Raw genomic sequence first — 16877 nt, 5'->3', positions numbered from 1 at the left:
CATCCATAGTTAATAGCCCTTCTGTTCATCCATAGTTAATAGCCTTTATGTTCATCCATAGTTAATAGCCTTTCTGTTCATCCATAGTTAATAGCCTTTCTGTTCATCCATAGTTAATAGCCTTTCTATTAATCCATAGTTAATAGTATTTCTATGGCAGTGTGATAGCACTGTTTGTAATATGAACAATGTTTGTAATATAAACAATGTATGTACGTGTAATATGAACAATGTTTGTAATAGGAACAATGTTTGTAATAGGAACAATGTTTGTAATATGAACAATGTTTGTAATATTAACAATAATTTTGATATGAATAATGTTTGTACTATGAACAATGTTTGTAATAGGCAATATGATATGATTGTACGGAAATGATAAATTGTACTTGGTTACCACGATTTCTCTTTATTTTTGCACATACAAAAGATACTTATTTTAGCTTTTATTTTCCTTTGAAAGACAGCTCTGCCATGGATATAGAAAGTCAAAAATTCAGCGTTTGATTTTCTCTTTAATATGTTGTAGTTCTTCCTGTGCTGGTTTACTTTTTTATTCCATTTCTTTACAGCTTCGATATATCAACAAGTATAGAGTTAGAATTACGGCTTCATTATTACATCGGTAATCTTTGTTATTTTGGAACCACTGGTACATACGGAAGCCGAATAGGACCAATGAAAAAAATAACTTAGTTGGTATCATTAAAAAATAAATAAAAAATCACGTATATACGAGTTTCTTTCTCGTATATACGAGATTATTTCTCGTATATACGAGTTTCTTTCTCGTATATACGACATTCAGTCTCGTATATACGAGTTTCTTTCTCGTATATACGAGATTATTTCTCGTATATACGAGTTTCTTTCTCGTATATACGAGATTAAGAATCTCGTATATACGAGAAAGAAACTCGTTATTACGAGAAATAATCTCGTATATACGAGAAAGAAACTCGTATATACGAGATTTTTTATTTATTTTTAATGATACCAACTAAGTTATTTTTTTTCATTGGTACTATTCGGCTTCCGTAGGTACATGCTTTGTGGCTTGACGTGAGAAGTTTTCTGTTCTAACTAGTTCGATTGTAACAAAGATACACACTGTGTATACGTATATAACCTAAATGTATCTCAGGTAAGATGACGTCATCTCACACAGACACGTGTCCTCCTCTAGATTGGTTCCTTCGCTTCTTTGATGAAGGTCCCCTGTAGTAAAGCTCCAGAAATTCCGTAAAGAATACCACTGACCACTGCCAAAGCGAATGACCAGGATAGAGAGATCTTGATAGAGATACCGTAGATAAGGACTGACAGCAAAATGCATCCACCTGTCAAAATGTCAAGGTCACACACGGTAAAATGTCTTCAGTGGTATGTGTGTGTTATTTAATGTATGTCTTAAGTTATACTTAATTTGATCGGGTATATATAACAAATTAAACAAGTAAAGTACTTTCACTAATGAAATATAAACTCGAAAGTGATAGATATATAATAAAAAAAACTTACCTGATGCATATACATGTATATATCTATATACATTGAATACACACCGACAGAATTGTATGTATAAATGGGCAATTAATTACTCACTACCTCAACTTTTCTCACTACCACTCCGTCTACCTGTTTCGCGTCCTCTCTAACATCTTCAATCAAAGGAGCATATGGCAAATGTAGGTGAAAGTGTAGTGTTAGTACACTGTATCAACATACATTCGCACCAGGGCAAGTATACGGGAAGGCCAATAGGGGCTTAAGGGACCTTTGATTACACGTTGGTACGTATTCGTACCTGTGCTTGAAAAGAAATACACATCCTTCTTGCGAAAACCTACCACTTTATGCCAATGAAAATCGATTTTCCAAGGTGTACATATTTTCTACACATAGTATGTATCCCTGCAAACGTTTCATGTTCAACAGTTTTTAATTAAAAGCGTTTCAGAATATTCTAAACATTTACATATTAATTTTGTTTCAAAAGTTAAAGAAATAAAGAACTGGTGTGTATTAAATTTTGATTCATTCCAAGGTAAGTATGAGGGAGGTAACTCATGATTTGTCCCCAGGTAGACTAAGTACAGTTCACCCCTCCCCAATACAGTTACTAATCCCCGCCCAAGCCAGTACCTCTATACACTAATCCCAATTATTATCTCCGCCGGACACTCCTACCGCCCAGGTTATCGGTGACGAACTGTCGGCACCCGCTGTAGTATTGATCATTCCAATTCTTTTTATATTTTATTTCATATCAACAGAAATTAACACAATTAACACAACTTATCAAAAGACAAGACAGGGCAACACCTTTAAAACAACCGACACTATAGTGAAAATAACACGTACAGTATTTTTTTTTAATATTTTTATCATATATACCTCGTACAAACCCCTCACCGACATCATGTCTCTCTTTTTGCATGATTATTTATAAAACAACCCCCATTTGTATAAATACCAGTCAGGTTCCCAGGGGAAATACCTCTAGTCCTCTGCGATATTTCCAAGGCAAACGACTTATTGATAGGGTTTTAATTAAAATCTAGACTTCTGTTATTGTATAATTCACTGGAACCTGCATGTAAACAGATATTTTACAATATCTGACCAAAGCGTTTATGCCATTTTTTTTTTTAAATATGCGTGTTCCGTGTCGTACTCACCTGTAACAATACTAGAAATTGCAGCCACTAGAAAAACAAGGAACTTCCGCCTGAAATCTGATTTGAAGATGTAGCACAGCAAGGTTGCAATGGCGATAGACGACGCCAGGAGACCGATACTCTCAAACGCTCGGACTGCCTGAAGCCAATCTACAAAACAATGTAACTCCATATCAATAAAGCTGTGTGATAACAGATAATACAGATATGTGATAACAGATAATACAGCTGTGTGATAACAGATAATACAGCTGTGTGATAACAGATAATACAGCTGTGTGATAACAGATAATACAGCTGTGTGATAACAGATAATACATCTGTGTGATAACAGATAATACAACCGTGTGATAACAGATAATACAGCCGTGTGATAACAGATAATATAGCTGTGTGATAACAGATAATACAGCTATGTGATAACAGATAATACAGCTGTGTGATAACAGATAATACAGCTGTGTGATAACAGATAATACAGCTGTGTGATAACAGATAATACAGCTGTGTGATAACAGATAATACATCTGTGTGATAACAGATAATACAACCGTGTGATAACAGATAATACAGCCGTGTGATAACAGATAATACAGCTGTGTGATAACAGATAATATAGCTGTGTGATAACAGATAATACAGCTGTGTGATAACAGATAATACATCTGTGTGATAACAGATAATACAGCTGTGTGATAACAGATAATACATCTGTGTGATAACAGATAATATAGCTGTGTGATAACAGATAATACAGCCGTGTGATAACAGATAATACAGCTGTGTGATAACAGATAATACAGCTGTGTGATAACAGATAATATAGCTGTGTGATAACAGATAATACAGCTGTGTGATAACAGATAATACAGCCGTGTGATAACAGATAATACAGCTGTGTGATAACAGATAATACAGCTGTGTGATAACAGATAATACAGCTGTGTGATAACAGATAATACAGCTGTGTGATAACAGATAATACAGCTGTGTGATAACAGATAATACAGCTGTGTGATAACAGATAATACAGCCGTGTGATAACAGATAATACAGCCGTGTGATAACAGATAATACAGCCGTGTGATAACAGATAATACAGCCGTGTGATAACAGATAATACAGCTGTGTGATAACAGATAATACAGCTGTGTGATAACAGATAATACAGCTGTGTGATAACAGATAATACAGCTGTGTGATAACAGATAATACAGCTGTGTGATAACAGATAATACAGCTGTGTGATAACAGATAATACAGCTGTGTGATAACAGATAATACAGCTGTGTGATAACAGATAATACAGCTGTGTGATAACAGATAATACAGCTGTGTGATAACAGATAATATAGCTGTGTGATAACAGGTTATATAGCTGTGTGATAACAGATAATACAGCTGTGTGATAACAGATAATATAGCTGTGTGATAACAGATAATACAGCTGTGTGATAACAGATAATACAGCTGTGTGATAACAGATAATACAGCTGTGTGATAACAGATAATACAGCTGTGTGATAACAGATAATACAGCTGTGTGATAACAGATAATACAGCTGTGTGATAACAGATAATACAGCTGTGTGATAACAGATAATACAGCTGTGTGATAACAGATAATACAGCTGTGTGATAACAGATAATACAGCTGTGTGATAACAGATAATACAGCCGTGTGATAACAGATAATACAGCTGTGTGATAACAGATAATACAGCTGTGTGATAACAGATAATACAGCTGTGTGATAACAGATAATACAGCTGTGTGATAACAGATAATACAGCTGTGTGATAACAGATAATACAGCCGTGTGATAACAGATAATACAGCTGTGTGATAACAGATAATACAGCTGTGTGATAACAGATAATACAGCCGTGTGATAACAGATAATACAGCCGTGTGATAACAGATAATACAGCTGTGTGATAACAGATAATACAGCTGTGTGATAACAGATAATACAGATATGTGATAACAGATAATACAGCTGTGTGATAACAGATAATACAGCCGTGTGATAACAGATAATACAGCTGTGTGATAACAGATAATACAGCTGTGTGATAACAGATAATACAGCCGTGTGATAACAGATAATACAGCTGTGTGATAACAGATAATACAGCTGTGTGATAACAGATAATACAGCTGTGTGATAACAGATAATACAGCCGTGTGATAACAGATAATACAGCTGTGTGATAACAGATAATACAGCTGTGTGATAACAGATAATACAGCCGTGTGATAACAGATAATACAGCTGTGTGATAACAGATAATACAGATATGTGATAACAGATAATACAGCTGTGTGATAACAGATAATACAGCCGTGTGATAATAGATAATACAGCTGTGTGATAACAGATAATACAGCTGTGTGATAACAGATAATACAGATAATACAGCTGTGTGATAACAGATAATACAGCTGTGTGATAACAGGTTAATACAACTGTGTGATAACAGGTTAATATAGCTGTGTGATAACAGATAATACAGATAATACAGCTGTGTGATAACAGATAATACAGCTGTGTGATAACAGATAATACAGCTGTGTGATAACAGATAATACAGATAATACAGCCGTGTGATAACAGATAATACAGCCGTGTGATGAATACACCGGTACCCATGGTATTAAATCTAATGAACACCTTCAAATACCACATATGGTATTAAATCTAAATAACACCTTTAAATACCACCCATGGTATTAAATCTAATTAACACCTTCAAATACCACGTACCCATGGTATAAAATATAATTAACACCAACAAATACCACCGATGGTATAAAATCTAATTAACACCAACAAAAAACACCCATGGTATAAAATATAATTAACACCAACAAATTATACAAAATGATAACAGTATCCTAATAATAAAATATGTAAGTTATAATCCCACCAAAGTGACCTCTCATGTTGACCTTTGTTGGTAGGAGATGGTTACAATGAATCTTATCCCATTGTTTTTCCTACATGTACGTTTATACTAGTAGTCACATTGAGTGTGTGACATAGGGACAATGCTCAGAGTATGCTTATATTGTTGTATAATACAGTCATTCCGTTATACAATGTACCACTCATAACAGCTATGAACGCTCATTGACCAAGATTTAGGGATTGTTATCATGAATATTTCTTTCGTTGATAATATATTCCATATACAATGTACATGCATATACACTGTTATTTAAGTACAGTCAAACTTCACTGTTTCGATCATTTACAACTCGAAGAGCCCTTTAAACCAGTAAAAAATTAGTTCTAACAGTAAAAATGATATCACCGATATTATACGTGATATTAAGTATACTGGGTTATCTTGATTGCTCGGGATACCTCGAATTATTTCGTGACCCAACGAACTTCGACATACGTATAGCGAGGTTTGACTGTACATTACATGTCCTGTTGTGATGGTAATATTACTGATGTCAACACATTAACAGTAATAATAGTACTGATGTCAACACATTAACAGTAATAATAGTCCTGATGTCAACACATTAACAGTAATAATAGTACTGATGTCAACACATTAACAGTAATAATAGTACTGTCAACACATTAACAGTAATAATAGTACTGATGTCAACATATTAACAGTAATAATAGTACTGATGTCAACACATTAACAGTAATAATAGTACTGATGTCAACACATTAACAGTAATAATAGTACTGTCAACACATTAACAGTAATAATAGTACTGTCAACACATTAACAGTAATAATAGTACTGTCAACACATTAACAGTAATAATAGTACTGATGTCAACACATTAACAGAAATAATAGTACTGATGTCAACACATTAACAGTAGTAATAGTACTGATGTCAACACATTAACAGTAGTAATAGTACTGATGTCAACACATAACAGTAATAATAGTACTGACGTCAACACATAACAGTAATAATAGTACTGTCAACACATTAACAGTAATAATAGTACTGATGTCAACACATTAACAGTAATAATATTACTGATGTCAACACATTAACAGTAATAAAAGTATTGATGTCAACACATTAACAGTAATAAAAGTACTGATGTCAACACATTAACAGTAATAATAGTACTGATGTCAACACATTAACAGTAATAATATTACTGATGTCAACACATTAACAGTAATAATATTACTGATGTCAACACATTAACAGTAATAATAGTAGTGATGTCAACACATTAACAGTAATAATAGTACTGATGTCAACACATTAACAGTAATAATAGTAGTGATGTCAACACATTAACAGTAATAATAGTACTGATGTCAACACATTAACAGTAATAATATTACTGATGTCAACACATTAACAGTAATAATATTACTGATGTCAACACATTAACAGTAATAATAGTAGTGATGTCAACACATAACAGTAATAATAGTATTGATGTCAACCCATTAACAGTAATAATAGTACTGATGTCAACACAACAGTAATAATAGTACTGATGTCAACACATTAACAGTAATAATAGTACTGATGTCAACACATTAACAGTAATAATAGTACTGACGTCAACACATTAACAGTAATAATAGTACTGATGTCAACACATTAACAGTAATAATATTACTGATGTCAACACATTAACAGTAATAATAGTATTGATGTCAACACATTAACAGTAATAATAGTACTGATGTCAACACATTAACAGTAATAATAGTACTGATGTCAACACATTAACAGTAATAATAGTACTGATGTCAACACATTAACAGTAATAATAGTACTGATGTCAACACATTAACAGTAATAATAGTACTGATGTCAACACATTAACAGTAATAATATTACTGATGTCAACACATTAACAGTAATAATAGTACTGTCAACACATTAACAGTAATAATAGTACTGACGTCAACACATTAACAGTAATAATAGTATTGATGTCAACACATTAACAGTAATAAAAGTACTGATGTCAACACATAACAGTAATAATAGTACTGATGTCAACACATTAACAGTAATAATAGTACTGATGTCAACACATTAACAGTAATAATAGTACTGATGTCAACACATTAACAGTAATAATAGTACTGATGTCAACACATAACAGTAATAATAGTACTGACGTCAACACATAACAGTAATAATAGTACTGATGTCAACACATTAACAGTAATAATATTACTGTCAACACATTAACAGTAATAATATTACTGATGTCAACACATAACAGTAATAATAGTACTGATGTCAACACATTAACAGTAATAATAGTACTGTCAACACATTAACAGTAATAATAGTACTGATGTCAACACATTAACAGTAATAATAGTACTGATGTCAACACATTAACAGTAATAATAGTACTGTCAACACATTAACAGTAATAATATTACTGATGTCAACACATTAACAGTAATAATAGTACTGTCAACACATCAACAGTAATAATAGTACTGATGTCAACACATTAACAGTAATAATAGTACTGTCAACACATTAACAGTAATAATAGTACTGTCAACACATTAACAGTAATAATAGTACTGTCAACACATTAACAGTAATAATAGTACTGATGTCAACACATTAACAGTAATAATAGTCCTGATGTCAACACATTAACAGTAATAATAGTACTGATGTCAACACATTAACAGTAATAATAGTATTGATGTCAACACATTAACAGTAATAATAGTCCTGATGTCAACACATTAACAGTAATAATAGTATTGATGTCAACACATTAACAGTAATAATAGTACTGATGTCAACATATTAACAGTAATAATAGTACTGATGTCAACACATTAACAGTAATAATAGTCCTGATGTCAACATATTAACAGTAATAATAGTATTGATGTCAACACATTAACAGTAATAATAGTATTGATGTCAACACATTAACAGTAATAATAGTCCTGATGTCAACACATTAACAGTAATAATAGTATTGATGTCAACACATTAACAGTAATAATAGTACTGATGTCAACATATTAACAGTAATAATAGTACTGATGTCAACACATTAACAGTAATAAAAGTACTGTCAACACATTAACAGTAATAATAGTACTGATGTCAACACATTAACAGTAATAATAGTACTGATGTCAACACATTAACAGTAATAATAGTACTGATGTCAACATATTAACAGTAATAATAGTATTGATGTCAACACATTAACAGTAATAATAGTTCTGATGTCAACACATTAACAGTAATAATAGTCCTGATGTCAACACATTAACAGTAATAATAGTACTGATGTCAACACATTAACAGTAATAATAGTACTGTCAACACATTAACAGTAATAATAGTACTGATGTCAACACATTAACAGTAATAATAGTACTGATGTCAACACATTAACAGTAATAATAGTACTGATGTCAACACATTAACAGTAATAATAGTACTGACGTCAACACATTAACAGTAATAATAGTACTGTCAACACATTAACAGTAATAATAGTACTGTCAACACATTAACAGTAATAATAGTACTGTCAACACATTAACAGTAATAATAGTACTGATGTCAACACATTAACAGTAATAATAGTCCTGATGTCAACACATTAACAGTAATAATAGTACTGTCAACACATTAACAGTAATAATAGTTCTGATGTCAACACATTAACAGTAATAATAGTCCTGATGTCAACACATTAACAGTAATAATAGTACTGATGTCAACACATTAACAGTAATAATAGTACTGACGTCAACACATTAACAGTAATAATAGTACTGATGTCAACATATTAACAGTAATAATAGTATTGATGTCAACACATTAACAGTAATAATAGTCCTGATGTCAACACATTAACAGTAATAATAGTATTGATGTCAACACATTAACAGTAATAATAGTACTGTCAACACATTAACAGTAATAATAGTACTGTCAACACATTAACAGTAATAATAGTACTGATGTCAACACATCAACAGTAATAATAGTCCTGATGTCAACACATTAACAGTAATAATAGTACTGTCAACACATTAACAGTAATAATAGTTCTGATGTCAACACATTAACAGTAATAATAGTCCTGATGTCAACACATTAACAGTAATAATAGTACTGATGTCAACACATTAACAGTAATAATAGTACTGTCAACACATTAACAGTAATAATAGTACTGATGTCAACACATTAACAGTAATAATAGTACTGACGTCAACACATTAACAGTAATAATAGTACTGATGTCAACATATTAACAGTAATAATAGTATTGATGTCAACACATTAACAGTAATAATAGTCCTGATGTCAACACATTAACAGTAATAATAGTATTGATGTCAACACATTAACAGTAATAATAGTACTGATGTCAACACATTAACAGTAATAATAGTACTGATGTCAACACATTAACAGTAATAATAGTACTGATGTCAACACATTAACAGTAATAATAGTACTGATGTCAACACATTAACAGTAATAATAGTACTGATGTCAACACATCAACAGTAATAATAGTACTGATGTCAACACATTAACAGTAATAATAGTACTGTCAACACATTAACAGTAATAATAGTACTGTCAACACATTAACAGTAATAATAGTACTGTCAACACATTAACAGTAATAATAGTAGTGATGTCAACACATTAACAGTAATAATAGTACTGTCAACACATTAACAGTAATAATAGTAGTGATGTCAACACATTAACAGTAATGATAGTACTGATGTCAACACTTTAACAGTAATAATAGTACTGATGTCAACACATTACAGTAATAATAGTACTGTCGTCAACACATCAACAGTAATAATAGTATTGATGGCAACACATTAACAGTAATAATAGTACTGATGTCAACACATTAACAGTAATAATAGTACTGACGTCAACACATCAACAGTAATAATAGTACTGTCAACACATTAACAGTAATAATAGTACTGACGTCAACACATCAACAGTAATAATAGTACTGTCAACACATTAACAGTAATAATAGTAGTGATGTCAACACATCAACAGTAATAAAAGTACTGATGTCAACACATTAACAGTAATAATAGTATTGATGTCAACACATTAACAGTAATAATAGTACTGATGTCAACACATTAACAGTAATAATATTACTGATGTCAACACATTAACAGTAATAAAAGTACTGATGTCAACACATTAACAGTAATAATAGTACTGATGTCAACACATTAACAGTAATAATAGTACTGATGTCAACACATTAACAGTAATAATAGTACTACTGTCAACACATTAACAGTAATAATAGTACTGTCAACACATTAACAGTAATAATAGTACTGTCAACACATTAACAGTAATAATAGTACTGTCAACACATTAACAGTAATAATAGTAGTGATGTCAACACATTAACAGTAATAATAGTACTACTGTCAACACATTAACAGTAATAATAGTACTGACGTCAACACATCAACAGTAATAATAGTACTGTCAACACATCAACAGTAATAATAGTATTGATGTCAACACATTAACAGTAATAATAGTACTGATGTCAACACATTAACAGTAATAATAGTACTGATGTCAACACATTAACAGTAATAATAGTACTGATGTCAACACATTAACAGTAATAAAAGTACTGTCAACACATTAACAGTAATAATAATACTGATGGCAACACATCAACAGTAATAATAGTACTGATGTCAACACATTAACAGTAATAATAGTACTGATGTCAACACATTAACAGTAATAATAGTACTGATGTCAACACATTAACAGTAATAATAGTACTGATGTCAACACATTAACAGTAATAAAAGTACTGTCAACACATTAACAGTAATAATAGTACTGTCAACACATTAACAGTAATAAAAGTACTGTCAACACATTAACAGTAATAATAGTACTGATGTCAACACATCAACAGTAATAATAGTACTGTCAACACATTAACAGTAATAATAGTACTGATGTCAACACATTAACAGTAATAATAGTACTGATGTCAACACATTAACAGTAATAATAGTACTGATGTCAACACATTAACAGTAATAATAGTCCTGATGTCAACACATTAACGGTAATAATAGTACTGTTAACACATAACAGTAATAATAGTACTGTCAACATATTAACAGTAATAATAGTACTGATGTCAACACATTAACAGTAATAATAGTACTGATGTCAACACATTAACAGTAATAATAGTACTGATGTCAACACATTAACAGTAATAATAGTACTGACGTCAACACATTAACAGTAATAATAGTACTGATGTCAACACATTAACAGTAATAATAGTACTGATGTCAACACATTAACAGTAATAATATTACTGATGTCAACACATTAACAGTAATAATAGTACTGTCAACACATTAACAGTAATAATAGTACTGATGTCAACACATCAACAGTAATAATAGTACTGTCAACACATTAACAGTAATAATAGTACTGATGTCAACACATCAACAGTAATAATAGTACTGATGTCAACACATTAACAGTAATAATAGTACTGATGTCAACACATTAACAGTAATAATAGTACTGATGTCAACACATTAACAGTAATAATAGTACTGATGTCAACACATTAACAGTAATAATAGTACTGATGTCAACACATTAACAGTAATAATAGTACTGATGTCAACACATTAACAGTAATAATAGTATTGATGGCAACACATTAACAGTAATAATAGTACTGATGTCAACACATTAACAGTAATAATAGTACTGATGTCAACACATTAACAGTAATAATAGTACTGATGTCAACACATTAACAGTAATAATAGTACTGATGTCAACACATTAACAGTAATAATAGTACTGATGTCAACACATTAACAGTAATAATAGTATTGATGGCAACACATTAACAGTAATAATAGTACTGATGTCAACACATTAACAGTAATAATAGTACTGATGTCAACACATTAACAGTAATAATAGTACTGATGTCAACACATTAACAGTAATAAAAGTACTGATGTCAACACATTAACAGTAATAAAAGTACTGATGTCAACACATTAACAGTAATAATAGTACTGATGTCAACACATAACAGTAATAATAGTACTGACGTCAACACATAAGTAATAATAGTACTGATGTCAACACATTAACAGTAATAAAAGTATTGATGTCAACACATTAACAGTAATAAAAGTACTGATGTCAACACATTAACAGTAATAATAGTACTGATGTCAACACATTAACAGTAATAATAGTATTGATGTCAACACATTAACAGTAATAAAAGTACTGATGTCAACACATAACAGTAATAATAGTACTGATGTCAACACATTAACAGTAATAATAGTATTGATGTCAACACATTAACAGTAATAATAGTACTGATGTCAACACATTAACAGTAATAATAGTACTGATGTCAACACATTACAGTAATAATAGTACTGATGTCAACATATTAACAGTAAATTAAATTAAATTTAATTCAATTTGATTTAATTTAATCATATCATTTTTTTTCGAAATGTTACTCACATTTCGAAAAAAAAATGATATGATTAAATTTAAAGGTACACGAAAGAGAGCCAAACTAATTTATTACTATTAAAGTGTGGATATACATCAGTACTATTATCATCATAAATAAATATATATTTAAAAATTACCCCGTCCAGCTACGTCTATATCAGCACAAATACTATTAATACATCGTCTCCATAAACCCTCGTCGAAACCCTGAATAGCAATGGCAGACTCCAGTCGGGTACCCTGATCGTCATAGAGACGGAATTCTTCAAAATGGACTGAACGCCAAAAAGGCGTTGAAAAGGCGATTACGTTGAGAACAAAGGCAATAACTTCCAAAATAGTTGCAATCTTGATCAGAATCGGAGCGTCGAAGAATTCCGGCATTTTGAATATGTCTGTTAGAATATTTTCATATAAGGTCGATGTTTTAGTTCATACTCTAATTAATCTCAACATATCTTGGTCCTGTGTAATATTCATTACATAAGGATATTGATAAGTATTTCATGTTGTAATTCCGAAACCTAAGAAGAGACACAATATGTTTTCAACACTCCTACCAGAGCTACAATCCGTAGAAAGGTATATGACGAAATACACAACTTGGCGATTAACACTGAAAACTCCTTTAGACGGTTCCTCGATATAACACTGTCCTTACTTATGTAAATCGAGGATGTGAATAACATCCGGTATCCTCAAACTATAACCACGGTACAAATATCTACAAATATACACACACGATATATACGTACTCAACTCCCTGCAGGTAATCACTGAAGCATGACTACGTGGTGTAAGTCATCTTCCCTGAGGGCAACACCGTGATGGGTTGTACCTTACACATAATAATGTATATAATTATCATATCAGCGAGACTATTGTCTTAACTGACGTGTCTCGTGGAAGCCCTCTGGCGATGATCACTATCTGTGCACTATGTCAAAATATGATCATATTTTGCTAAAAACAGCCAGGGCCGTACGTACATGCATGTACAATGTATGACCCTGCAACAGCTGATTAATTGAGGAGTCTTTTCAGTAATTAGTCCATGTTACGGTACAGTAATTTAAAAATATAATTAATCAGATTATCCGTTACCACCCCTCCCCACTTTCATCTTTGTTGTGATTTCATTGTAATATATATTGATTGTGGTGTTATTCAGTCATATTTTGCGTATTATTAATCCATCTTATACGACATACCTTGACATCATAATGATGACTGCGGGGGCGACACGAAAATGCCTGATTTCTGCAATGTTTTTGATAAAATCATATGATGCAAAGGATTCGCAATCCGTTTATATTCCGTACAATCTCGAACGAAAATAAAAACCCCAATGAAATAGAAACTGTTGTAAGATCTTCTCAATATAAAGAGATATGTACGTTACAAATTAAATTGTAAATTGGATTGTTTAAACAATGTTAATTTGATAATAATTTAATTATGATCATTATATTATTTGAAATTCTTATATCCCGCTTTATCACAGCGATACAGCGCTCTCAGAACGCTTCACCCGTCGTAATCAGGCCCTAAGCTACCAGTCATCGTCCTTCTCATCCCTTTGGGGAACATACAGACGAAGTTGCCTTTACGCTCTAACAGCTCAGACACACCGCCCTACAATGTTCTCATTTAGAGTTGACGGGAACACAACTGAGTGTTTTGTTTGTAATAATCATTATAGAATCGTAACACGGTGTCCGTACCGGACTCTCCCTACTCCTTCATTTACGTTTAATCAGAGACCTATATACTATATATATAGGTCTCTGGTTTAATCAAACAGGAAAACAAGAAAGCCGGAATAACGACAGTAACGAACATTTCATTTTATGTATTTTGATGACGAATTGAAGAAAAATCAGGCACAATCTAATTAAAATCAGATGTTCACACGGCGTTTATGGAGTGGTAGTGAACATCTGATTTTAATTAGATTGAATCAGGCAGAATCCTACTCATTTTACAATTTGATTTCCTTGTCAGTAATGTTGTCTTTAATTAGCAATACTTAACACAATGCCATAGCTACTTATTTACTGTATTATATGCGGCGACTACAATTGCACCCAGGTATTAAGTTTGAGTGATATACCTGATATACAAGTCTCTGATTTCACACATATTTCATCGGTATTGCCAATTATCAAAGGAATAAATAATATCGTTATCTGATCACAAATCGTTATATCGTGTCAGTCCAGTAACCTCGAATATTAATCTATTTTTTTTTCACATGAAAAAAAGTCAAAACAACGTTAAGAAAATTTTTTTCCCGCTCTAATTTGGACCAATAAAATAAGTAAAATTGGTAACTGGACTAGCGGGATATGGTGTGAACATTGATTAAAGGGAGCCAATCCTTACAGAAAGGGTACTCAAGGGAAATAACTATTACGACCTTAAATGCAAGCAGGTAAATAATCCTATCTGGAATGTTCGAGAATAACAGAGAAGAGATGGTTAGAGAATGCACTTGAAAGATTTGGCAGTATAGCATAGATACCACGAGACCAATATATTAATAATATTGTTTTGTGTACGGCCCATCGATATTTGGAGTTAGGGCCAAACATCTGGTTAGAATTGTACGTGTTCACAAAAACATTATGTCTGTCGGTAGATATTTGTTGCACGTAATAAGCATTTCATAAAGGGGTGCGAAATAAAATATCGCGAATCTGTGTGAAGTCGAAACATTTAATCATAGAATATTTGACAGTAAAGGGTCAATATGACTTTGGTATATAGTTTGCAGTAAAACTATTATTATACTATGTATTGTTTGTTTTTACAAAAGGTATGAACCCCACATAATCTTTAATATTCCTGTATGTATCTTGAGTGTTTGAAATATCGTAAAGCCTTAATTTGCTGTAACGAAAAAATAGATCTGCATATTAAGCCTTCATTGTGTGCATGGTTCACTTGGTATTAACACTGACAATAGTTATTGAGTCGAAACCTAGCAATAGACGGAGTTATGAACTTATAAACTAGTTAACTAACTGGTATTTATGTTGTCTAAGGTGACTATACATTGTATATTGTCTAAGCTAAGCGGCCGCGGTAGCCGAGTGGTTAAGTTGTACCGACACTTTAACACTTACGTTAGCCCTCCACCACTGGGTTGCGAGTTCGAAACCTACGTACAAATGTACGTGGCGCAGTTGCCAAGTACTGACCGTAGGCCGGTGGTTTTTCTCCGGGTTCTCCGGCTTTCCTCCACCTCCAAACCTGTCACGTCCCTAAATGACTCTGGCTGTTAATAGGACGATAAACAAAAACAAACCAAACGAAGACTATACAAGTAATGAAACAATATATTCCTGGACCTACACGCATACAACCAGAGACCTATATACTAGTATATAGGTCTCTGATACAACTTATTATTTCAGTTTAAAACAGGATCAAATAAAAGAAACAGTACTCTATTCACTTCAAAGAAACAGGGTTGTGAATATATTTTACATTGTTTTATACCAGAATACATTAGTTTGATATAGATTCTAAAAGGAATAGAAAAAGTATTTCCTAGATCTAGACATAACCTTCCGCTGTCTTAAGTATTGCCATCGTCAAGTCCAGAGGCGACCCGAAAATCTTC

General features: G+C 32.0%; 1 protein-coding gene across 1 annotated transcript; it reads right to left on the bottom strand.

Annotated features, from left to right (window-relative positions):
• Positions 1-389: 389 nt before the first annotated feature.
• On the bottom strand, positions 390-13966 carry LOC117316736. The gene is made up of 3 exons (XM_033871497.1): positions 13387-13966; positions 2682-2831; positions 390-1340 (listed from the first exon to the last, which is right to left on the bottom strand). The coding sequence occupies exons 1-3, from the start codon at positions 13631-13633 to the stop codon at positions 1183-1185; spliced, it is 555 nt and encodes a 184-aa protein (XP_033727388.1). The 5' UTR covers positions 13634-13966; the 3' UTR covers positions 390-1182.
• Between the last annotated feature and the right edge of the window lie 2911 nt (positions 13967-16877).

The sequence above is a fragment of the Pecten maximus genome, chromosome 18 (genome assembly GCF_902652985.1).
Source record: "Pecten maximus chromosome 18, xPecMax1.1, whole genome shotgun sequence".
Lineage (NCBI taxonomy): Eukaryota > Metazoa > Mollusca > Bivalvia > Pectinida > Pectinidae > Pecten > Pecten maximus.
The sequence above is the reverse complement of the archived record's forward strand: the minus strand, read 5'-3'. Positions and strand labels throughout refer to the sequence as shown.